Here is a 26,285-nt window from a genome sequence, read left to right as displayed (position 1 = left end):
AGATGTGCTGGTTAGGTGCAGTGGCCATACTAAATTCTCCCTCAGTGTACCCAAACAGGTGCCAGAGTGTGGCGACTAGGGATTTCCACAGTAACTTCATTGCAGTGTTAATGTAAGCCTATTTGTGACACTAGTAAATAAATTTTAAACTTAAACTTTGAACTGAAATCCTTTCTCAGACCACAATTTAAACAGCAACTTCTGACCACTGCCGTATTTGATTGTTTTCCAGATTTGTGCTTTCCAGAATTTTAAATTTTTAGCTTATCCCTGCTAGGTACTGAAGTTGGAATTGGAATTCCATGGGATACAATGGAGTCTTCGGTGGTAGTGAGGAATTTAATTTCTGCTCTCAGCTTCCAAATCTTTTTCTGGAGCTCTTCTCTGGCAATTTCCTTCTGCACCATCACTTTTGGAGCTTTTCTTCAAGTCTGACTGCTTCTTTGATTTTTCGATCAGTTTCAGCATTTTAATTTTCTTGTGCAGTCTCTTGAGATTTTGAGTTGTTCTATTTGCTGCCACCATTCTGTAAATTGCTGGACATACTTCAGTCACTCTTATTAAGGTAGTTTAACACAAGTACTTATTAATGACTAGGTACAGTAAAAGGTCCAAGCCAGGAGCTGTCTCCATGATCCTACTGATTGGCGGAGCAGGCTCGAGGAGCCGAAAGGCCTCCTCCTGTTCCTATTTCTTATGGTCTACACATGGCTCTGTCGAACACAAAACTGACTTCTTGGTGTGGGTCATGTGTTCGCTTACATTATTTTGTGGGTAGCTCGGTACTCAAGTTAACCCTTATGCGCCAAACCCTTTTACTGCAGACTCTTTGTTTCAATTGTGGGTTGAATAAAATATTGTGACCAAGATAGAGAAAATTAAATCACTAAATTGGGAATATTAAAGCATACAATTATCAGTAATCGGCAGAGTAAAAATATTACTTCACAACATCCAACGTATGCTGTTTAGGAAGCATCTTGATGAGCGAGACAATGGTGAAGACATTAATAGGAAAATCTGAAAGTAGTGCCAAATTATCTTGTTTTTAAGCCTCATCAATAAGATTTTACTTTTACAAGATCCTCTGGAGTATTGTTTGTGGTGAGTTTGTGGTCACACCAATTTAGAAGAGCATTCTGCCCCATAATGCACAGTACTTGTATATGGTGCTGCTCTGTAAAACTTGGTGTATCATTTTAAGATCAAAAAGATCACACTGCTATGCCTTCTTGAAGGCCAATTAAAAGACGATTACTACTATGCAGATCTTCCAGTCAACTTGAGGTCTAAAAAAAAATGAAATCATCAAATATATATGGCTCATGCATTTCAAAATACATATGATCAAAAATGAATGCATCGTACGGTTCTTTCCAGAACAAGACGACTAAATTGACTGGCTGCAATTGAATGCATATTGCAAAGCTATGGAAAGGCTAATTGCTTTGCTCAAAGCATATTTCATGACCAGCAGTCAAACCCTTTGCATTCTAATCATTTTGTTAATTGAAACAATGGTGTGTTTTGGGAAAGTGAATGAAAATAGGAGACAAAAAGAAATTTGTACGGATACACAAGTAAAAACTGAAACAGAGTAGGATCATTTAAACAAAAGAAAGGGCTGGAGGGAACAGCAACAAATTTAAAATGGGATAGGAAAATACAGCAGGCATGCTGAGCACTCACCTGAACAATAGCAGCTGGAGGAGCTGGAAAAAAAATTGAGACATGAGAATAAGTATTGATTTATAAGAAGTTTAATGTAATGATGCGATGGGCAGAGGTGCATTGTATTCAATTCAGTATTTTCTAAAAAAGCCTTTTCAGTGGACACGTTGGGATAGCATTGTTCCATGCAATATTTTAAACGCTGGAGCGTCTCAACACTACTGTTTTCCAATGTTTCTATATATTACACTCAACTAGAACATAATCCGACATTTACTAAACAGAAAGACAACAATCATTTGTTATATTTTGAGCTCTGAAGATTTTAGGTGAAGGTTATGAGGTTTTGCAATACAATAGCTTTACAAATAGAAACAGAAAATAGGTGCAGGCAATTCAGCCTACAAGCTTGCTCCACCATTCAACATGACAAGGGCTGATCTTCTTTCTCAACTCCATACTCCAGCGCTCTCCCTCTCGACACCTTTCGAGCCCAGGAACCTATTTCCTTCTTGAATATATTCAGTAGTTTGGCCTCCAGAGCATGGTGGACAATTCCGCAGGTTCACCACCTTAAGGGAAGAAATTTCTCCTCGTCTCAGTCCTAAATGGCCTATCCCACATCCTGAGAATGTGACCCCTTGTTCTAGACCCTCCAGCCAGGGGAAACAATATCCCTGCATCCAGTCTGTCCAGTTTTGCCAAATTTTTATACATTTCAAATAGATCCCCGCCCATCCTTCTAAATTCCAGTGAATACAGGACCAGTTGACCCAGTCTCTCCTCATATGGTAATCCTGCCATCCCAGGAATCAGTCTGATGAACACTTGCTGCGCTCCCTCTATGGCAAGCATATCCTTTCTTAGATAAGGAAATTAAAACTGCACACAATACGGCAGCTGTGGTCTCACCAAGGCCCTGTACAGCAGCAGTTTTAAACATCCCTGCTCCTGTACTCATGTCCTCTTGCAACGAAGACCAACATAACATTTGCCTCCCTAACTGCTTGCTGTATCTGCATGCTTGCTTCCAGTAACTGGTGTATTAAGACACCTAGGTTCATTCATACACCAACATTTCCCAATCTATCACCATGTAAATAATGTTCTGCCATCCTGTTTCTCGGTCAGAAGTGGATAACTTCACATTTATCCATGTTATATTGCATCTGCCACATATTTGCCCATTCACTCAACTTGTCTAAATCTGTTACTTCTAGGTAAATAAAGGTATTCTGGTCTGAGAATATTTCTGTTTAAATCCTGTGTAACCATAAGTGTAACAATTTGGATCTATCCAACTTTATGTATTTTTTAAATTATGAAATACATCTTTGAGATGAAGTATTGCTTTATCTTTTTATTTAATTCATTGTATAAAACTCAAAACCTCAAACAGGATATTAAAATAAGGACACTTACCTGATGCTACTTCTGCGACCGTGGTGCTAACTCCTGGCTGTTGAGGGAAAAAAAGGAGTTGTGAGCACAAGAAATACGAGCAAAAGTAGGCCAATCAGTCCTTCGAGCCTGCTGCATCATTCAAAAGGTCCTGGCTGATCTTTTAGCTTAACTCCACCTTTTTGCATTATCCTATCCCGAAGAATCCAAGAATCTATCAATCTCTGTCTTGAATATATTCATTGACCGAGCATCCACAGCCCTCTGGGGCAGAGAATTCCAAAGATCCACACCCTTGGAATGAAGAAATTTCAGCTCATCTCATTACAAATTGGCTGTCCCCTTATTCTAAGACTGAGTTCTTGTTCTAGACTCACGAGCAAGGGGAATATGCTCCCAGCATCAATCCTATCAAGTCCCTTAAGAATTGTACATGCTTCAATGAGATCAACTTTCATTCTTCTATCTTCGAGGGAACATGGGCCTAGAGGACAATCCCCTTTTTTCCAAGAATCAGTCTAGTAAACCTTCACTGCATTCCCTCGCCCAAGGCAGTTATATCCTTCCTTAGGTAAGGAGACCAAAACTGAACACAGTACACCATGCAGGGTCTCACCAAGGCTCTACATAATTGCAATAAGTTTTCACTCATACTCCAGTTCTTTTGTAATAAGTGCTAAGACACCATTTGCTTTCCCAATTAATTTCTGTACCTGCACAATAATTCAAGTAGAAGGACACCGTGGCACCTCTGAATACTAGCATTCTCTAAGTTCCCACCATTTAAACACATTCTCATTTTTGTTTCCATTCCAAGGTGGATAACTTCACAATTCCCCACATTATTTCCCAGTCTGCCATGTTCTTGCCTCCTCACTTAACCAGTCAATATCCCTTTGTAGCCTCTTCACATCCTCCTCACAGCCTACTTTCCCACTAGCTTTGTGTTATCAGTAAACTTAGATGTTACATTTGGTTGCTTCATCTCAGTCACTGATACAGATTTTAAATTATTGAGGCCCAAGCATTGATTATTTTTGCAGTACCCAACGAGTTAGGTATTTATTTCAAATATATACTTGCAATGTTTATGTGACAATTGTACAATTGCAAGGAAAACGCGCATTATAAATCAATTAGGGACAATTCACAGAATATTCCATCATCACAATGCCAAAAAAACTAGGTATGCAGAGAGGAAATATATAATAAAACAAGAGTTAAATGTAAAGGGAAGAAAAAAAGAGAGTGCGCGCGCAAACAAGCTCGAGGGAAAGGAAGCAAAAATGAATGAGTGATTAACACCATAGGAGATCTGGTTTGTTTTTAAGTGCAATGCTCAAAGCTGAACTCCAGTTTCCTGGCTTATGGAATAGATTTCAGCGAGCCACACAAGAGAAAGATCTTGCTAGGTTGAATAAGAGTGGGGTATACCTTGTGTTGCATTGGAAAAAACTTTTCAGCACAAGGAAGGGATGAAAGAGACAACCTTTCAAGTATAGTGAAGAGGAGAACTCCTGTTACAGGCAGAGGAAAATCTTCATGCGGGATGCTTGCCCATATTAGCAGGCCACGTTAAATAAAAGAGGCCTTTGGAAAATAGGAAATAAAAGCTCGAGACGTGTAAAGCGTAGGGTTGAAAAATAGACCAAATGCCTTCAAATAAATAATTTCAATGAGGGAGCAACTGTACAAAATAGTATACACATATATTAGCTTGGTACCACCAAGACCTTGCTTGTTTTTTCTGGTGAAATAAAGGAAACAATATGTAATCTAAAGTGCTGTTGGTAATATCTTCTGCAAATCATCAGTTATTTATCAAGAATTAGCATGAATATCCTAGAGCTTTGCTTCCTAAGCTGAAATGGAAACTTGTTGAAAACAATTCTAGTTTCATACAGTTTGTTTCTTCTATTTTTTAGTTCTCAAGACAAAATTATGCCACATGCAATATAATAGAGAAATGGTGCAGTTTAGGCTGCACAAACCATGCAAAAAGAGGTTCACTTATTGGAAGTGAACACAATGACGATACCGAGGTTTATTAGAATTTGCTATTTCTAGTGGACTCAACTGCAGAGCTTGATATAATGGGTGTATGAGTACTGGAATGGTATTAGCGGGAAGCTATCACTCAGAGCATTTGCACAATGCCCAGCATCCCTACTGCCAACAATGGTTCCAAATCTTTTCGCGCCCACTTAAAACGTACCCTCAAGATGTACTGTGTCTGCAAAAGAACATTTGCAAAGAGTCAGATGAATCTATGGCCATACTATATTTGGTGACAATTCCACAGAATACTTTGAGTGGCTTTAGAGTTCTTCAAAAGATATACAACTAAGAGAGCGACAGTAATGCAACGGAGACTAGAAATAACCATTCTTATTTTGTTAGATATTTGAAAAGGGTATCAACAAACACCACAAAAATAAAAAAGCAAAATACTACAGTGCTGGAAATCTGAAATAAACGAAAGGTCATCAACCTGAAACATTAACTCTGTTTCTCTCTGCACAGATGCTGAGTATTTCCAGCATTCTCTGTTTTTATTACCACAAAATAAAGATGTTTTACCGGAGGTGCACTTGCTTGTATGGGGGCAGTTGGCATACGGGACATCATCATTCCTGCCATCATGGGAGGCATCATTCCTGGCATCTTCAAAATATAAAATAGGTAAAGGGAATAAAACATTTATATTTAAGCCTTTTGTCCAAAAGAATGACTGAATTTGCAGACCAATTATAACATACCATAGGGTGATTCATTGTACTACAGAAAGGTTACCTGTCCCATTGGTGGTCCAGCCATTGGAGGAATCATTGGTGGCATCATGCCTGGTGGCAAAGGTGGCATATTTGGTGGTCTCTGGCCAATTGGTGGCATGCCCAGAGGTGGAAACGGTGGAGGCATACCAGGCGGTCCCATCTTAAGAAAATGGCATTGATATATTTCATCAGTAATATTACAAAGGCAAAAAATGACCTGCAGCTAACACCACCTTGCATCACTACTTACAAATGGTGGTGGAATCATGGGAGGGGCATTTCCAAAAGATGCTGCTTGTCCTGGTCCATTTGATGTATCTGGTGTTGACTAATACAAAACAAAATAAGATCAATTATGCACATTTATATAGGAAACAAATCAACATAGCATGACTTTTAAACCAGCATTTTTAAAGTCAGTTTCATTGGATATCAAATTATATCAGTTTTGTTCCACATGTACATCAACATCACATTAACAATAACGATCATTTTGACTTGCAATCAGTCTGCAGTACCCACATTAGCTTACTGTGCAACATGTCCACTGTAATCCATAATGGTAGTCAAATGACTGGCTGAATGAAGCACTGCAGTCAACCTGTGTTTCGGGTATAAAACAGAATCACAAAAGACACTTTCAAAGCATCCAATTGCTGAAACAAGTGAAAAGCAATCCAAATATGATGCTTCATTAAATCTGTGCTCATCATAATTCAACATCAACTCTTTCTCTTTATGATGCTACCTGATCTGCTGAGCACTTCCAGCATTTTCTGTTTCTATTTCAGATTTCCAGCATTTTCAGTTTCTATTTCAGATTTCCAGCACTCTCAGTATTTTGCTTTTGATGGTAACACTATAGCCCCGTTTCTGAGCCCATTACTCAGAATATTGAAGAATAACCGATACACAAATGAAGTTGTGGACCCCAGTAGCTCATAAAATAGATAAACAAGCCAACTGTTTCAAACTCTGAATTCAAAACTTATATTTTGTTTTGAGGACAGAACTCAGATTTGGCAACCTTGTCAGGACGTTTCATAGAACATTTGTTCAAATGTCAGCAGACTCCAAAGAGCCCTCTGAAAATCAAACCACTGTAGATCTTGCTTATTGCATGGTTGCATGATAGTCCAGTAGCAGCAGTACAAGTGGAAAATACAAAAATTCAGACAATGTTGAACTATTCATCGGGACCTGCAATTGCTTATCATGTACTCTGCATATGGTCCTTCATTACTTGTATATCAATTGTGCAGTGAGTATTAACTTAATCCCTTTGTGACCAGACTCAGAACAAAATTGCGGTTGTCTGGTTCGGAGGTGTATGCTTGCAATGTGTAATCCTGTAAATAAATTTGATAGTATGAAGATTGGCTCCAGCTCTCTCCTCCACCAACCGTTTTTCTGGAATAGAACACTCCTTAAATCCCACTAATTTGACAAAGATTTTGGTCACCCCTCCTAACCATTCCTTCTTTGGGGTGGTCTCCATTATGCATTAAGCCTCAAGAGCATTTGCGTACTTTTCTATATTTTCTGCATTAATAAACTGCATATTGCTTTTGTAAAGTACTGCGTACTCATTTAACACATTTAATTCTATATAAACCAACACAAGTTTTAAGTAAAAATGCATAAACACAACAGGATTTTTGATCTGGTAACAATTACTTATTTTCATTTGCTTGCAATGGCTGAACCAAACCGCATTCCAAGAAAGCTTTAATAATTCCCTTTGTTTCTACTGCAAAACACTGTAAACCAAAACTGACAAATAATTACAGGGTGGAGACTGAATAAACACTTTTTACATGTACTAAACAAATCCCCCAAGAATCTAAAGATTAGAAAGTTTCACTCTTGTCCTACAATTGTGTAATGTTAAGGAATACATTGGATTAGAATAACTGCTTTAGTTTGTGATGAATCAGCAAGTAAAATTGATGCATGAAAAACTGGTTTTAAATTTCCATTCAATATACATCAACTCACACAAGTCATCCAAACACTATTCATAAATTGATAATTTTCTAATCATGCAGTTCAAATAATCAAAATAACGTCTCTTTCTTTAGTCTGCTACTAGATTTATACTCCAAAATGTTGGGATTGCAAAATTGTGCAGGTTGCACCCCCCCCCCCCCCCCCTTCCTCCACCCCTGCAGAAAGCCTCACCTGTCAAGACCCAAATGTGTTTGGTAACCTTCTATATTGCTTTTAAACCAACCACAAGGGATGCAAAACACTGGTTCCCCATTCATCTATCTGATGGCACCTAAGCAGGGACTCAAAAATAAACTTGTCAGATTCACTAAGACTACATTGGGATTGGCTCCAGGTGCAATACACTCATGTACTGAGGACTGGCTGCGTGTGAGCCTCCGAAGGTCAACGTAAAAGCAGCTCGAGTTACATTACATTGATGTAAACAGACTGCAACAGACTAAGATACTGTTAGGAGGGCTACCAGATTTGGAACACAAATCCAAATACATACAAAGGGGAGAACCAGAGATTAAAAATTTCAGAAGTTATCAGTGTTGGAAAGAAAGTGAACCTCCCAGATCTAAGTTAATTCACCAAAACCTCAAAGGTTGGAGCTTTATCAAAAAAAGGTAAAACAAAGGAAAGAAAAGAATTAAAAAGGTATGAATAACTTAAGAAAAGTTGAAAGAAAACATCTAGGAAAATTTATCAAGGGGCAGTCAATTAAAGCCAAATTGAAAAGTATCCAGGTGACCAAAAGTTAAATGCTACCAATGAACTGAACCAGAGTTAAAAAGATCATCTGATGATAATTTTTTAAAAAAGCACAGCAAGTGATTGTCAAAATAAAAATAAACACCAAAAGACTATGAACTCCAATTATTCACAAAGGTATGGGCAACATGCCTTCCTCAAACAGGTAAACTGGGGGAAGTATTATTTTGATATGAGTTGCAAGCTCTGAACAGGCTAAAAATAAACTGGAAATGCACAGGTCTGAGTACCCAAAGTGTTATAAAAAATAATTTGTATTCATCAAGTAGCTTTCGCAACCTCACTAAATTAGGAAAGACAGGTAATCATGCTGACAGCAGCAGTAAATTATAGAAAGACAGAGAGACAGATTAAGTGAATGGGGAAAACTATATGAAAAATGCAGTTGAATGTGGGCAATCATTTTGATCCAGAGTACTTTCTGAATGGTGAGTCCAAATACACAAATCATTAAAAGCCAATGCACAGGAAAAGAAATAAAATCAAACATTAGTGGAAAATTAGTCTTTATCTAAAGGGGGCTGCAAAACAAAGAGAAGAAAGTAATGCCTCAAACTTTCTTCATAAGACAACACCTAACTCCTCCATCCCAGGAATGGGCTGAGTGAACCTTTTCTGCATTGTCATCAATGGAAGTATATCCCTCCTTAAAGGAGATCAAAACTGTACACTGTACTCCCCGTGTGATCTCCCTGTACATTTGTGATAAAAAAAAACTTCCCTAATTTTATATGCCACCCCCTTGAAATAAAGGGCAACATCCAATATGCCTCCTTAAATATTTGCTATACCGACATGATAACTTGTTATGATTTATGTATGAAAACTACCAGGGGCTGGGCCTATACTCACTGGAGTTTAGAAGAATGCATAGTGATCCGATAATCTTGTTGCAAGGTACAAGATCCTTCGACAGGTGTTTGAGGATAGATGCTGAGAGGACGTTTCCTCTCTTGGGGGAAATGCAGGACCAGGAGACAGAGTTTCAAAATATGGGGTCTCTCATTTAAGACAGAAATTAGAAGGAATTTCTACATGTTAAGATGAGAGGTCACAGGTTATAGTCCAACAGGTTTATTTGAAATCACAAGCTTTCAGAGCGCTACTCCTTCGTCAGGTGAAGTGGAGCGAGGTGCGCAGGCACAGAATATATAGGCGGGGTGATGATATCCTGACACTAGCAGGTAATTAAGAGTGTCAAAGAATAAGTATAGTGTAGGTCGGTTGAATAACGAATCTTTACAAGTAATCACGAGTTCTAATAGACAAATGCAAGCAGTATGGGCAAAGCGTCGACAGACTGTATAACAAGTGAATGGATGACCTAAGAACCAATAATTTAAGGCAGACGTTCTACATTTTAGGATTGTTAAATCAATTATCAGAAATAAACATGGATAATATGCCCTCCCTTGATATGGGAGACATGCCAGAGGATTGGAGAGTCACAAATGTGACACCCTTATTAAACAAAGGGTATAAAGATATTCTTAGAACACCACCAATAGGTTGGTCAATTTAACCGAAGTGATGGATACAGTTATAGAAAAAAATTAAATCACTTGGAGGGGTCTGAGCTAATGCGGAGTGCCGGAACAGATTTGTAAAAGGCAGAAGGGTACTTGAATAATCCAACAAAGTTTTTCAATGAGATAACAGAGAAGGTTGATCAAGGGAAAGCATTGAATGTTGCCTTCTTAAGAATTTTGCCTTTGACAAAATGTCACATAAAAGGCTGGTTAACAAAATTGAGGCTCATGGAAATAGGATATGGAAACGTGGTCATTGTCAGTTTGGATTTTTAAAAATGGCTTAAGGACAGAAAAGAGTGAGTAACAGTAAATGGTTGGTTTTCATTTTGGATGTTGTTAGACAATGTTCCTCAAGGGTCAGTGCTCGGACCACTGCTTTTATTTTGATTTCTGCAAATGATTTGGATATTGGAATGATTCAAAATTTTCCAATGATTCCAAACTCTCAGATGTGGCCGAAAGTGAGGATGATACCAATTGGCTGCAACAGGACATATTACAAAGATGTCACATAGGCTAGCAAAATGAGCAGACAGAATTTAGAGAATTGAGTGATTATGCACTTTGACAGAAGAAATAGGAAGAGATAACAGACAGAATGGCATAGCTCAAAAAAGTATACAAGGACTCGTGGGTTTCCTCCCACAGTCCAAAGATGTGCGGGTTAGGTTGATTGGCCATGCTAAATTGACCGTAGTGTCAGGTGGATTAACAAAGTAAATATGTGGGGTTACGGGAATAAGGCCTTTGGTTGGTTGCCTCCTTCCTTCTGCATTGTCGGGATTCTCTGACATAGGGGCCTGGGATTCATGTGCATAGCTATTTCAATGTGATACTTCTTTTTGGGTTCCAACAAAATAAACAAAATCAAATTAACTGAGGGACAAATCAAAAAGGGCAGCTCTCCAAAAGGAGGGGAAACCGCCCGAAATAAAAGACAAAGCACAAAGGAAACTTCGGAGTCAATAATACACCCCAGCCCCTGCAGTGCCCAACAGGCACGGAAGGCGTCAACCGTGTCCCCGGACACTGCATGCTCCCTCTCTCGGGACACCTGGCCGCGAATATAGCCGCGGTGGAGGGGCAGATAGTCAGGGTGGATGACTCCGTCGATCGTCCACTGCCTGGACCTATTGATGGCTGGAGATACTAATAGAGTAGTTAGCAAAGCATCTGGGATTTTTTAGTGTCAAAAATAAAGATATTGAATAGGAAAGCAGGAAAATTATGCCGACCCATTATAAAGTTCCAGTTAAGCCACAACTAGATTGCATCCAGTTCTGGCCAGCACACTGTAGGAAAGATGCGAAGATCCTTGAGAGAGGTTGCAGAGATTTACCAGAATGGTTCCAGGGATGAGTATTTACAAGTCCTGGCATTGGAGTTGAACCTGGAGCTTCTGGACCAGCAGTAGGGATGCTATCATTGTGCTACAAGACCTCCACTGTGACATATTGACTCTATGACCATACAGGCACCAACACCTTCATAAACAGCAGCCCAGATTCATGAAGGCAAAATACTGCGGATGCTGGAATCTGAAGCAAACACAGAATGCTGGAAAATCTCAGTAGATCTGACAGCATCTGCGGAGAGAGAATAGAGCCAACGTTTCAAGTCAGGACACCCTGACTCGAAAGATTGACTCTATTTTCTCTCCAGAGATGCTGTCAGACCTGCTGAGATTTTCCAGCATTCTTTGTTTTAGCCCAGATTGATAGCATTTCATCAGAATCCAAACCTGGAAAACCAAAACATTTCTGATGGCACATCAACGACCTGAAACACTATTTCTCTCTCCATAGATCCTGCTGAGTATTTTCCATTTTTATTTCAGATTTCCAGCAACTGCAGTATTCTATTTTAGAATTAGTTCAGAATGATTATGGGGAAGATTCTGCCTCACCTGTCTCCTCAATTTCTTTAAGGAAGTGACATTCTAAGTGCTAAGTCCAAAGTTGTTCATACATTTTGAGACAGCACAGTCCCTACAAAAGGAAATAGTCTCAAAGAATTCTTGGATATAGTAGCAAATGCCTAATGAGAAAAAAAACAGGTACTTACTTGTCAGGGACATTATATCATCATGGGTTGGGGAAGTACTGAGAGGGATGCTACAGTGACTATTATTGTTTGCAATTTATAACAATAGTTTGGATGCATGACCTTAATACACATTGGTTACATTCGCAGAAGATATTATAGGAGCATTGAAGATACTTATAGAACATTTTGACAAACTAAACTAAATCACAGAATTACAACTTGGTGCAAATAGTCTCCGACGTTGTCTGTAAGCATCATACAAGGTGCCACAGCTTTAAAATAGGAAAAACACCAACTTAGGACATACTCATCAGTTGTAAATAACTTACTGTTGTAACACTTCGAACTGTCTCCACTACTGTATGCCACAGTCAAAAACTTAAAACCATTGAAGAATCAATTGGATTTTGCACTGAGGAAGCTCTGGGTCCATTTTGGATAAATGGTTAGTCGAATGGCCTTCCTATTCTACATCAACTTGTGAGAAGTACAGTATAAATGCACTCAAAGTTTGCATCTGCATTTACTTATACTGACTCAGTCCCACACACTGTGAAATACCAGGCAATATTTAATATGATTTGTTGAACTAGTTACTATAACTATCTGATATACAAACTTATTAAACACAACACCTTAATTTATATACACATTTTTAACATAACAAACATCTTTAATGTAGCAAACAGTTCTAAGATCCCACACAAGAACATAATCAGACAAAAACTGATACCATGCCAGAGGAGACATTAGGAAAGGTGACCAAATGCCTGATCAAAGAGGTGGGTTTCAAACAAAGTTTTTAAGGAAGGGGAGAGGCAGAAAGGCAAAAAAGTCTGTGGGGGGAAATTCCAGTGTTTAGGGCCTAGGCAGCTGAAGAAGTAGGTATCAATTAGGGCAAAAGGTTGGGATTGTACCTTACAAACACGAAGAAAACCATGACCTCCACTGTTCATATATGCAATGCCTACTTCTAACTGTACATTTACCTACTGTATAGCTTTATATAAATACACATCCCAATTATATGTTCAGTGCACCAAGACACATTAGAGTACGTACAATGATTATTGCATCAATAAACTCAGTTTGAACTATATCAGATACGTGATCAATTTTCATCAATTTCTACATTTCCCACAAACCTCAGGTGGCTATAACAAATTAATTCAGAATACATTACATAATAAATTGCCATTTAGCAATGGGGACAGTAGAGATCGCACATTTTATTTTAACTAAATTTTACATCGACAGGATGCTCAGTTCTTTTATTGATTGAGGGGAGCGCCGTGCACGCCATGTTGCTAATGTTTGTATTCTCATTTATTGTGTGACAAACGGCAGGGGGAAAGATTTCATTTAATAACCCATGCAACGACGTGACCGAGATCAAAGTTAAACTGACTGCAATTTCCAACCCCATTCATTCACAATTACACCCAACCGAGCTGACGCTGTTTTTTTTTGAAACTGGGGGAGCCGTGCCGGCCGCCTGGATGAATGGAGACACCGAGCGATCGGGAAGGCTCTGCCTGCCTGCCTGCCGCCCGCCTGCCTGCCGAGGCCTCCTCACTCGCCTCCCACCAGCCTCTCATCTCACGCGCCCATATTGCAGGTCGCCGTGCGGCCCAGTCACGGAGAAGAAGAAGAAGCCGCCGGGGCCCGCCAGCAGGAGCAGCCTCTCTCTCTCTTCCACCCCCCCTCCTCCTCCTCCTCCTCCCCCAGCCTGCTCGCCACCCCCCCACCCACCCCGGCCCAGCTCCAACAATGGGCCGGCGCTGCAGCTCCCCACACTCACCATGTTCTCGCTCCGCTCCGGCGCGGCCCTGGCGACCCGCAGCAGCAGCAGCAACGCGCGATCCGACTGGCTCAGCCCGCCGGGAGGGCAGAGGTCAAAGGTGACCGATTGCCCCCGTCCCCCCCCCTTCCTCTCAGATTGACAGCACCGCTCGCCAATCGAGAGCCGGAGCAGCCCGCCTCGCGCTGCTGAGTGGGCAGGCTGAGGGAAGGAGGAGGAGGGGCGGGACCTTTGAGCAGCAAGCAGGTTAGATTGACCCTGCGGCCTGGCGGGGGGCAGGTTTGGGTGAGAGCGAGGGGAGGAAGGTGTGGCCTCTCGCCTGGCCTGGCCGCCATCTCCCTGTGTGTGTGAGTGAGTGAGGAGGGGCGGCCCTGCCGCTCCCTTTGGAGCGCTGTTATCACCCGAATAACCTCTTACAGCGGCGCCTTGTTTCGAGCGCCTGCCTCCAATGCCGCGGTTAGTGAAGCGAAGCGGCCTGGCTGCTCCACCTCCTCTCGAGGGCGGGGAGATGATGGGCTGTAACCCGCCGGGAGAGGAGCCCGTGAAAGTGGACGCTGTTTATGCACAGAAAGATCCCGCTCGCACCGCCGGGCCGAGGCAGAGCCGGCTGCTGGTGCCGCCCGTCTACACCCATTGCCGGGGCAACAAGTGGCCAGCCCGGCTCTGCTCCATGTTGTGTTGCCTTGTTATCATCTCCTTCATTGCCTTCCTCCTGGCGATCATGTACATCATCTTCAAAGGTACTGGCTTCATCCCGCAACTCCCTCCCCTCCCCGCGGAAGCTTTCAAAACTTCGCTCGGACTCTCCATCCGTTCAACTTTGTTTTAAAATGGTCTGAATTGTGGTTACAGATTTGCGCTGGGACGAGGAAAACAGTGAGGATGGCGTCCAGACTGGTATTTTAGGTAATCTCACTTTGAAATTAACACTAGTTATGAAAAAGGGCATTATGTTTATAAATCTATGTGGTCAGTGTTTACAGCTGAACTTTGTTTGGTTTCAGGTCTTTGGGGCTCATTGATTTTGGCCTTAATTGCTGGCTTGTCATGCTGCAGCTTCTCATGGACATTGACATATTTTGATTCATTTGAACCCGGGATGTTTCCACCAACACCCCTGTCACCTGCCCGATTTAGGTAAAATTTGTTTGTGTGTTGGAATTATAATAGAAAAACGACTAATTAATTTTCTGCTGCTGTTATGGTGTGCACATCAGTCAGAGATAACGAGAGTCCAGGTTCTGATTCATAACCTGTGGTGGGGAAGAATGAATGTATGTATGCGTTAACTGAACCTAATTGATGTCTTGTTTCATGTTTGACCCTAAACTGAGCTTTTCATGCCTCATTTGGTTTCTTTCAAGATTACCTGTATCTATTTGTGATACAGCTCTGGCTGGCTCCATTCCTATCCTACCTCTTGCCCATGTCCACTTGCCAACCTACCATGGATTTCCCAATGCAATTTTTTTATTCAATCAATGTGGGTATTGTTGGCTGGACCAAATTTTATTTCCCATCACTAATTGTCCTTGAACTGAAAGGCTTGCTAGGGGATTTTGGAGGGTGTTTAAGAGTCAGCCACGTTGCTGTGGATCTGAAGTCACCTGTAGGCCAGATGGGTTAAGGATGCCAGATTTCCCTCTTGAAAGGGCACATTTTATTTTACGATAATCAACAATGGTTTTATTATTATAGTCATCATTAGACATTTAATTGAATTCACATTTCACCATTTGCTGTGGTGGGATTGAAAGAAAGTTTATTTATTCGTCACAAGTAAGGCTTACATTAACACTGCAATGAAGTTACTGTGAAATTCTCTTTGTTGCCACAGTCCGGCACCTGTTCGGGTCAATTTACCGAACCAGCACGTCTTTCAGACTGGAGCACTCTGAGGAAACCTATGCAAACTTCCCACAGACAGTGACCCAAGCCGGGAATCAAACCAGAGTCCCTGGCACTGAGAGGTCCCCATATTATTGCCCTGAATCTCTGGATTATAGTCCACATCACCCAGATGTATGTGGAAGTCTTGGAGCCACCACCTGGGGCTTTCTCAATCACTTGCCCAAACTCCTGTCTTTTCCCCACCACCAAACCTAATGCTTTGACTGTGTCTTCAATCACCAACAGAATATTCTCTTACCTGTTTTTGCTTCTGAACCATCTTAGAAAATGTTATTATATTAGAGGAGCAGAAAATTGCTGAATTTAAAAAAAACTTTTGTGATAAATGGTTGCATTGTGCAATAAACTTTGCTTTGAATTGAATTGCACTGTATTATTGAAATTTAATGTGTGGTTCAATTAGAGCTTAAATTCCTGGGTTTTAGATGGATACTTTACAAATGACCAGCTTTTATTTTTTAATATCTTGTTCTTCTGAACATGAATTTCGTTACAATCAATGTCTGATGCTTGAATGTGGTATTTCATGTAACCTTTACATCAGTAGTTCCTCACAGAAAAACAGAACTGACCTAAGAAATCGGAGCCAGAACTATTGAATGCTTGAATTTACAGTTGCTAGTTTTTGATTGGTAGTTCTCAAAACACAAGTGATTGGTTGGCTTTGTGTCAGTTGGTAGTTTGTGATTGGTTGCTCATATGTTTGAAGCCATTGTTTGAGCAGATCAGGAAGTAGAGGAGTATGGCCACTTAAAAAAGACTATGTTCAATATGTAACTTAGCAAAACTTTATTGCTATTTATACTATTAATTTTAAATCAATGTGAACGAACAGCCAATTTATATTATTCAGCATTCCACCAACTCTAAATAGAGTGAAGAAAATACAATGAAAAGTAGAAATTGTGCTTTGAGCTTGAAAGAAAAGGAAACCAACATAAGAGTTTCCACATTTGAAATCCAAAATGAATGAATGCATCAGAATAGTGATGTGCAGAATGTTCAGTGGGCTTGCAGCAAAAGTTTAAATACAAATGTGGTAGGTACGAATGGAGAGATGGATATTAGTTTAAAATATGCCTGGAGTGTCAGAGGCATTTAAGAGGACGTTTAAACATTTGCATTTCATGCATTGTTAAAGTTTTGTTTGCGATTGCTTTTGCCAGAAAGAAATACAGAAACCAATGTATTTTGCTACAGTATGCTGCATGTAGTAGACGCCCAGCTTTAACATTCTATTTGTAGAATGTACCCTTTTGTGCCTCAGGCTCACTCAGTGCTTTTCTTCATATTCAGAACAAAGCTCCACCTCCACAGACAAGTCTGATCTGATTTTCATCTGAAATGTGACCTTAAAAGCAATTATAGATGCTGCTTCCAGCATTGTTCGTGGAAAGGCTGTCTACAGCCAAGCATCCCTCTGTATTTGTGTTTTTTAAGAAAAGCTCTTCATTTATCCAGTTTGTTATTTTGGTGGTCTTAAATTTATTAATTGCCACCTGTCAGCCAGTGAAAATAATTTTGTCTGATTTAAAATATCTTAATTTAGTGAAAAACTTCATTGGTTTGAAATGCCTCTTAAAGAAGCATGTCAGCACTGGTTGGGCCAATTAGAATATTGTTTCCAATGATTTGCAAAGATTCAGATTTACTTCTCTTTGTTTTCATTATGGCCAACCATGCCCCTCTCCAAATCCAAGCTGTTTAATATATTCTGGAGATCAAGCTATGTGATTGCAGTCTATTAATGGAAAATTAGAATAGCAGGCTATAAGATAAAAAGAAGTCAGTCATCTAATCACTCAGGCTGACAAAAGTACAACTGTTTTACTTCACCAAAATATTTTTGAGGAAGTAACTGATGTGGCAGGTGGGTAAGTGGAGTAAATGTGGCCTACGTGGACGTTAAGAAAGCCTTCAATGAGGTACCATATTGGAAGATTATTAGAGAAAATTAACATGTATGAATTTGTTGCAGGACACTGATTGAGATTAGAAATTGTTAGGAAACAGGATAGGAGTTTTAAAGGCAGATTTTTTTTTCTCAATAGTTGGAAATGGTGTTCCATAGAGTTGAGTTCTTTGGCCACTTCCATTCACTGTGTATATTAATGATGTAGATACAGACGTGGAGGGAGTGATGTTGAAATATGCAGATGATACCAAAATCTTAGAACCATAGAAAAACCACAAAACAGAAGGAGACCATTCGGCCCATCTTGTCCATAATAGTCCAAGGAGACCCAGGTGCTCTTTCTAATTCCACCTTCCTGCATCTGGTCCATAGCCCTGTAGTTTACAGCACTTAAGGTGCAGATACTTTAAAAAAGAGTTTAGGGTCTCGGCCTCCACCCCAACTCAGGCAGTGAATTCCAGACACCCAGTACCCTCTGCACAAAAAAAATTCTTCCTTATGTTCCCTTTACTCTTATCCTGAATCTATGTCCGGGAAACAATTTTATCTTGTCTACTCTATCTCTTCGTGTCATAGTTTTGTACACTTCAATCAAGTCATCCCTCAGCCTTCTTTATTCCAAGGAAAATAACCCCACCTATCCAATCCCCCCTCATAGCTACAGTTTTCTTGTACACTTCCTCTGCCCTCTTGTATATTCTTCTACACTTCCTCTGCATGGATTAGGCAGGATTTGGAGGCTGTTATTTGGGAGAGGTTGTTTGAGGGTAAATCCACATTTGGCATGTGGGAGTCTTTTAAGGAGCAGTTGATTGGCATGTAGGACAGGCATGTGCCTGTGAAAAGGAAGGACAGGAAAGCGAGGATTCAGGAACCATGGATGACCAGGGAAATTGCGAGCCTGTCAAAAAGAAAAAGGATGCATACATGAGGTCGAGGCAACTAAAAACTGATGAAGCACTTGAAGAAAACAGGGAAAGTAGAAAAGAGCTCAAACAGAGAGTTAGGAGGGCAAAAAGGATTCTCAGAATGTCCTTGGCAGAAAGGATTAAGGAGAATCCGAAGGCATTTTTAAACATGTATTAGGAACAAGAGGGTAGCTAGAGAAAGAGTTGGTCCACTCAAGGGCAAAGGAGGGAAATTATGTGTCGAACCAAAGAAAGTAGGTGAGATCCTTGATGAGTACTTTGCATTGGTATTCACAAAGGAGAGGGACACATCAATTGATGGTGTCTCGGAGGGGTATGTAAACCCTTTAGAACAAGCCATCATTATGAGGGAGGAAGTATTGGGTGAATTAAAAAGCATTAAGGTAGACAAATCCCCAGGGCCAGATGGCATCTATCCCAAATTACTGAGGGAGTTAAGAGATGAAATTGCTGGGCCTCGATCAGAAATCTTTGTTTCCTCGTTGGCCACTGTTGAGGTCCCAGAGGATTGGAGGATAGCCAATGTTGTCCCATTATTTAAGTAGGGTAACAAGGATAACCCGGGTAATTAAAGGCCAGTGAGCGTGACGTCAGTGATAGTGAAATTGATGGAGAAGATTCTTAGGAATAGGCACTATACACATTTGGAACCGAATGGTCTTATCAGCGACAGACAGCATGGTTTTGTTCGAGGGACGTCATATATCTCTAATTTAATTGAGTTTTTTGAGGAGGTGACAAAAATGATTGAAGAGGAAAGGGCTGTGGATGTTGTCCACATGGACTTTAGTAAAGCATTTGACAAGGTCTCTCATGGCAGGCTGGTACAAAAGATTACGGGATCAGGGGTGAACTAACTAGATGGATTCAGAACTGGCTTGGTCATAGAAGGCAGAGAGTAGCGGTGGAAGCGTGTTTTTTCTGAATGGAGGTCTGTAACCAGTGTTGTTCCGCAGGGATCAGTGCTGGGACCTCTGCTGTTGTAATATATACAAATGACTTGGAAGAAAACATAGCTGGTCTGATTGTTTTCCCTGGAAAGTCAGAGGCTGAGGGGCGACCGGATAGAAGTTTATAAAATTGAGGGGTATAGACAGGGTGAACAGTTGGAAGCTTTTTCCCAGAGCAGAAACAAGGGGGCACAAGTTCATGGTAAGGGGGAGAAAAGTTCAGTGGAGATGTGCGGGGGAAGCTTTTTACACCTGAGGGTGGTGGTGGTGGCCTGGAATGCAGTGCCAAGTGAGGTGGTTGAGGTAGATACGTTAGCAACATTTAAGATTTATCTGGATAGACACATGAACAGATGGGGAATAGAGGGATACAAGCAGTTGGTCTAGACAGGACAACGTGATCGACGCAGGCTTGGAGGGCCAAAGGGCCTGTTCCTGTGCTGTGCTCTTCTTTGTTCACTCTCCAGAGCAATTACATCCTGTAATGTGACCAGAACTGCACATAATACTCCAGTTGTGGCCTGAGCAGTGTTCTATACAATTCTAACATTGTAGCCTTACTTTTACATTCTATACCTCTGTTAGCGAAGGAGAGCATTCCATATGCCTTCTTTACAACCTTGACAACTTGAACTGCTGCCTTTAGGGACCTGTGTACTTATACACCAAGATCTTTCACTTCATCTACCCTTCTTGGTATGTTTCCATTTATTGTGTACTCCCTATAACTGTTTGACCTCCCTAAATACATGATCTCACACTTCTGTGTTAAAATTCATCTGTCACTTTACCGCTCACTCCATCGACCAATAAATATCGTTTGGGAGATTATAGCTATCCTCTCCACTATCCATTACTTGGCCAATCTTTGTTTCGTCTGCAAATTTCCCAATCGTGTCCCCCACCTTCATGTCCAAATCGTTAATATATAACACAAACAGCAAGGGTCCTAGCACCGAGCCCTGTGGAACACCACTTAAAACAGCTTTCCATTCGCAAGGGCATCCATCGACCATTACTCTTTGTTCCTTGTTACTAAGCCAACTTTTTATCCAGTTTTCCACATTACCCTGTATGCCATGGGCTTTTACTTTTTCGACCAATCTGTCATGTGGGACCTTGTCAAACGCCTTGCTAAAATCCATGTACACAACATCCACTGCACTACCTTCCTCAACCCTTCTTGTCATTTCCTCAAAGAATTCAATCAAATTTGTGAGCCACGACCTTCCTTTAACAAATCCATGCTGACCACCTTTGACGAGTCCATGCCTTTCTATGTGACTGTTAATCCTATCTCTCAGGATTGATTCTACTAATTTGCCCACCACCGATGTAAGACCAACTGGCCTATAATTGTTTGGCATTTACTTTGATTCCTTTTTAAACAATGGAACTACATTTGCATTTCTCCAGTTAGAATCCATACAGTACAGAACGAGGCTATTTGGCTCATCGGGCCTGCACCAACAGCAATCCCACCCATGACCTATCTCCGTAACCCCATGTATTTACCCTGAGGCAGCAGTGCTAACCACTGTGCCACCGTGCCACCCAGTTTTCCGATGGCTCCCTTGTATCTTGTGAGGATTGGAGAAACGTCCTCAGAGCATCGGCTATCTCCGCCCTGACCTCCTTCAGCAGCCTCAGAAGCAATCCATCTGGCCCTGGCGACTTATCAACGTTCAGGGATTCCAACCCTTAGTATATTTCCTTTCTCTCTATGATTATCCCATCCAATACCTCAGTGTTCCCCTTGGACTACAATATCTGCATCATCCCTTTCCTTTGTAAATACGGAGATAAAATATTAATATTATAGTCTGCATCTACACACAAGTTCCCTTCATCTCTGATAAGTCCCACTTTTTCTTTAACTAATTTTTCACCATGAGTATATTGGTAAAACATCTTTAGGTTTTCTTTAACTTTACTTGCTAATCATTTTTCATGCCTTCTCTTTGATTTCCTTATTACCTTTTTTACTTTGTCCCTACATTTCCAATATTAATCTAGGCTATCTGCAGTGCTTATTTCTTTGTGTCTATCGTACTCTTTTTCTGTAGCGGGGATGTCTAGATTTGACAGTACCACTCTTATTTTTGATGGCGATATGTCTACTTTGTACATTTAGGATCTTGCTTTTTAGTGCGCCCCACTGGTTTTCCACTGATTTATCCTCTAGCCGTGCTGTGCAGTCCACCTTGGCCAAGTCCCTCCTCATTCCAACAAAATTTGCCTTCCCCCAGTTCAAAACTTTTACTGTTGCTTTATCTCTGTCCTTTTCTATCATAATGCTAAATCTAACTGAATTGTGATCACTATCTCCGATATGGTTGCCAACTGTCACTTCCCCCACTTGCCTTTCTTCGTTCCCCCAAGACTAGGTCTAGAATTGCATCTCCTCCTGTTGTTTGTCACCACCTGGTTGAAAAACTTTTCTTGGATACACTGCATGAATTTTTCTCCCATAGTGCCCCTTATATTGTTTGAATCCCAGTTGATATAGGGATAGTTGAAGTCTTCTACTATTATTGCCCTCTTGTTCTTACAGGCAGAAATTTGCCTACATATTTGTCCTTCTATCTCCCTTTCACTATTTGGGGATCTGTAGTATATTCCCAGTATACTACAGATATAGTATATATCTGTAGCCATTTTTATTTCTAAACTCAACCCATAAAGCCTCATTTGTTGACCCATTTTAGAATATCATCCCTTACAACTGGAATTGATTCTTCAACCATTATTGCCACTCCCCCTCCTTTTTTATCTCCCATTCTATCGTGTCTGCAGACTCTATAATGAGGGATATTGAGCTGCCAATTTTGCCTCTCCTTAAGCCAGGTTTCTAATATAGCAATGACATCCTGCTGCCATGTGTCTACCTTTGCCCTGAACTCATCTATCTTGTTTGTAATACTCCTTGCTTTGAAGTATAAACTGTTTAACCCCATCTGTTTCCCTTGCTGAACACGTCTTAAAATTTTGCTTCTCCAAGCCTATCACTACATCTTCGACATCACTAGCTAATGTTCTTCCTCCATTTTCCTGATCTGAGTCTGACCTATCTGATCCCATCCTCCTGCCACACTAATTTAAATCCTCCCCAACAGAACTAGTGAAAGCCCCCACAAGGACATTGGTCCTAGCTCCGCCTGGGTGCAGCCCGTCCAGTATGTACAGGTCCCACCTTCCCCAGAACCAGTCCCAGTGTCTCAAGAATTTGAATCCCTCCTGACTACACCATTTCTCCAGCCATTTGTTCATTTGGTCTATCTTCGTATTCCTGCTCTCGCTAATGCATGGAACTGGGAGTAACCTGAGATTACTACATTTGAGGTCCTGCATTTTAATTTATCTCCTAACTTTCTGTACTCAGCTTGCAGCTCCTCATCCCTTAGCTTACGTATGCCATTGGTACCAATGTGTACCATGACAACTGGCTGTTCACCTTCCCTCCCAGAATTCCCTGCAACTGCTCTGTGACATTTTGGCATGAGGGAGGCAATATAACTATTGAATCTCCTATCACTATACCCCTGCCATACGTTTTCCTCCCGCCTCTCTGAGCAGCAGTGCCGTGAACTTGGCTGCTGCTACTTTCCCCTGAGAGGCCATCCCCGCCAACAGCATCCAAAGTGGTATATCTGTTTGAGAGGGGGAATGACCACAGGTGACTCCTGCACTGCCTTCCTGAGTCTTTTACTGTTCCTGATGGTCACCCATTCCCTATCTGCCTGTGCAATCCTAACCTGCAGTGTGACCACCTCGCTAAATAGTCTACACTTCCCGCTGCCTCGGCAAAGCAGCCAGCATAATTAATGACCTCATGCACCCCGGACATTCTCTCTTCCACCTTCTTCCGTCAGGAAAAAGATGCAAAAGTCTGAGGTCACGTATCGACCGACTCAAGAACAGCTTCTTCCCTGCTGCTATCAGACTTTTCATGGCCCTACCTTGCATTACGTTGATCTTCCTCTACACCTTAGCTATGACTGTAACACTACATTCAGCACTCTCACGTTTCCTTCTCTATGAATGGTACGCTTTGTATGACGTGCAAGAAATAATACTTTTCACTGTATGCTAATACATGTGACAAATCAAATCAAAACTATCCATGACTTACCCAGCATCACGGATGCTCCACAGTGAGTCCATCCGCAGCTCCAGCTCTGAAATCCAGTTAGCTAGAAGCTACATTTGGACACACCTTCTGCACACATGGTCATCAATGTCCCTCATTTCCCACATTGTGCAGGAGGAGCATATCACAGATCTGAGGTCTCAATTAAACTAGTTAGTCCTTAAAAGAATTGTAAGCTGGGACCTTATTTACATTAGCCAGGAGCCTTGTTTCTTATCAAACACTTGATTATATAGTATTATTCTATACTCTTAGTCCCTACCTCAGTATTAAGCAATGAATTACTCCAATTGATTGCAAATAGTCACCAGGACTTGCCAATCAGCTGCTTTGGTTGGTCCCATGTCACTTTCTGAACTCTGCTCCAAGAAGAGTGTCCTTTGCAGGTCTGGTTATCTCTGTTCGCCAAAGGAAGTAGAAGGGTCATATGGATTTGAAACGTGGACTGCGTTTCTCTCTCCATGGATGCTGCTGGACCTGCTGAGTTTGTCCAGCATTTTTCTGTTTTTGTTTCAGATTTCCAGCATCCACTTTTGCTTTTACCAAAATGTTTTGATAATTCCTTAGAATTCCAAAGGAAGATGCAAAGATGCTGTTAAGACAGGGAATGGGCTTAAATGGTAAATACCAGTTAGTGTGAGGTAATGCATTTGGTGAAAATTATACTCTGAATGGAAATAGACTTGGTACTGCAAAAGATCAGAAGGATTTAGCGTAAATGTTCATGAGTGTTAAAGAAAGTACCTTTGCTTGAAAGGCTTTTAAAAAAATTAATGGCATAGTTTCTAAAGGGCAAATAGTAAGAAGGATATGTAAAATTTTCAAACAATGTGGAGTGTCATGAACTGCATTATAAGTTATGAGAAGGTCAAACAGGATAGGTGGAACCTGACTGTTTCCAAGAGAAAAGGAAGATAGATACAAAATTTGATAATGGTTTAGAACAAAACAGAAGAGTAACTTCTGCACACACTAGTTTGTTAAAGTGGAAGCAATCAATGTTAAAAATTCGATTTGATGGTCAGATGGAGCAAAGGGACCTGGAATGAAGTCAGGTAAATGTGATCAAAATTGTTGGTACACGTAGTGGTTAACCACTGACATGAATTGGTCAAGCTGAATGGTCAAAGTTGTAACATTTATATGTTTCTATAACAATAGACTCTTTCGCCACCACTTACATCCATCTTGTTATCCCTGACATCTACCTGTATCTGCTTAAGCATTTGCCATTGACGTAGGTCATTGCACTCTTAACAGGATCAAGAACAAGAGGGCAAAGATTTAAAGTGATTTGGAAAAGAAGCAAATGTAATGTGAGAAAAGCTTTTTTACACAACAAGCAGTTTAGGTCTGCAATACAGTGCCTGGAAATGTGGTGGAGGCAAGTTCAATCGGTTTTCAAAAAGGCATCCGAATGTTACTGTTCAAGTAATCATGTACAGGAGTATTGGGGGGTGGGTGGGGGTGGGGTGGGTGGGGGGCAGGCAGAGGAATGGCACTTTTGGAGAACCTGTGCAAACATGAAGATCAAATGGCCGCCTTCTGCACTGTGATAATTCTGAGATTCCAGGGCTGCCAATTAAACCAACGTTCAGGATGCAGATTAATTTGAGTTCAGCAGCCATTCAAATCTCATGAAAGTCATTTAAAGTCCCTACCCTCTGCACCCACCCCAGCTCTCCAGAGTGGTCCCCAGAACTCCTAACACTATTTTGAACTCTTTTGTTTCGAATCTCAGTTATAATCTATTTTAAAATTAACTTGACAAGTAAGATGAGAACCTATTGGCCAATTAATTCACCTGCCGCAAGACACCTTCCATCTGCCCCTTTTCACACTCTGGCTGTCTCGGGTTCCAGGTGTTTAAGTTGCTGAGGAAGACAGCCAGGATCCTGCAGAGAGAAGAGAGTTCTTCATCTGGCTGCATCCCATTCCTCCAGCAATGGTGACCTTTTCTGAAAAATATCACTCTGTGGCACACACTGAACCTGACAGCTGGTCACCTTCTGAATTTTGGATCCTTCTTCTAGTTGAAAAGATGTTCATTGCCAGGGCAGACTCTCAATCTGGGGCAGACTCTCAATCTGTCCTCTGGGATCCTTCTTAAACTAGTTCAATCGTGCAACCTCCAGTGTCTGAACTTGAACAAGAATTTATGATGAAATTCCAGTCTCTTGAGAAACTTTGGGCCTTGGTGAATCCACCTCTGGAAATTTGTTGCATGGTGGGTTGATATTCCCGATTCAACCATCCAAGTTCTCTTCCGCGATTTTAAAAATTCAAAAATTAACTAAGTGGTCAGTGCCTACACTCGACAAATTATATTGACCCTTAACGCTTGGTGATAGGGGTAGGGATCTGCATCTTGGGGATATTGGACTGAAGCATAAGTTGGAATTTAATAAGAATTTATGGCTCCCAATGGCAGTACAGAAA

The 26,285-nt window shown here is 41.0% G+C and overlaps 2 protein-coding genes across 7 annotated transcripts in view; one reads left to right on the top strand and one right to left on the bottom strand.

Annotated features, from left to right (window-relative positions):
* Positions 1-14,118, bottom strand: part of prpf40a (PRP40 pre-mRNA processing factor 40 homolog A) — a 69,053-nt gene extending 54,935 nt beyond the window's left edge. For 3 of the 4 annotated variants that reach the window (XM_078228344.1, XM_078228345.1, XM_078228342.1), the window contains exons 1-6: positions 13,992-14,118; positions 6,097-6,174; positions 5,866-6,006; positions 5,653-5,736; positions 3,094-3,130; positions 1,690-1,712 (exon numbers count right to left, since the gene is read on the bottom strand). In XM_078228344.1, coding sequence (XP_078084470.1) covers positions 1,690-1,712; positions 3,094-3,130; positions 5,653-5,736; positions 5,866-6,006; positions 6,097-6,174; positions 13,992-13,994 — 366 coding nt within the window. In that variant the 5' untranslated portion in view covers positions 13,995-14,118. The remainder of the gene's footprint in view (positions 1-1,689; positions 1,713-3,093; positions 3,131-5,652; positions 5,737-5,865; positions 6,007-6,096; positions 6,175-13,991) is intronic. The other variant, XM_078228341.1, reaches the window with a different exon arrangement.
* Positions 14,119-14,258: 140 nt separating this feature from the next.
* The window catches only part of arl6ip6 (ADP-ribosylation factor-like 6 interacting protein 6), a 43,469-nt gene continuing 31,442 nt past the window's right edge, over positions 14,259-26,285 (top strand). Inside the window, exons 1-3 of one of the 3 annotated variants that reach the window (XM_078228340.1) lie at positions 14,259-14,731; positions 14,844-14,897; positions 14,996-15,128. In XM_078228340.1, coding sequence (XP_078084466.1) covers positions 14,440-14,731; positions 14,844-14,897; positions 14,996-15,128 — 479 coding nt within the window. In that variant the 5' untranslated portion in view covers positions 14,259-14,439. The remainder of the gene's footprint in view (positions 14,732-14,843; positions 14,898-14,995; positions 15,129-26,285) is intronic. The other 2 variants (XR_013499533.1, XR_013499534.1) reach the window with 2 other exon arrangements.

This window comes from Mustelus asterias, chromosome 14 (genome assembly GCF_964213995.1).
Source record: "Mustelus asterias chromosome 14, sMusAst1.hap1.1, whole genome shotgun sequence".
In the NCBI taxonomy this organism is placed as follows: domain Eukaryota; kingdom Metazoa; phylum Chordata; class Chondrichthyes; order Carcharhiniformes; family Triakidae; genus Mustelus; species Mustelus asterias.
Note: the sequence above shows the minus strand (reverse complement) of the source record. Positions and strands in the feature narration are given on the sequence as shown.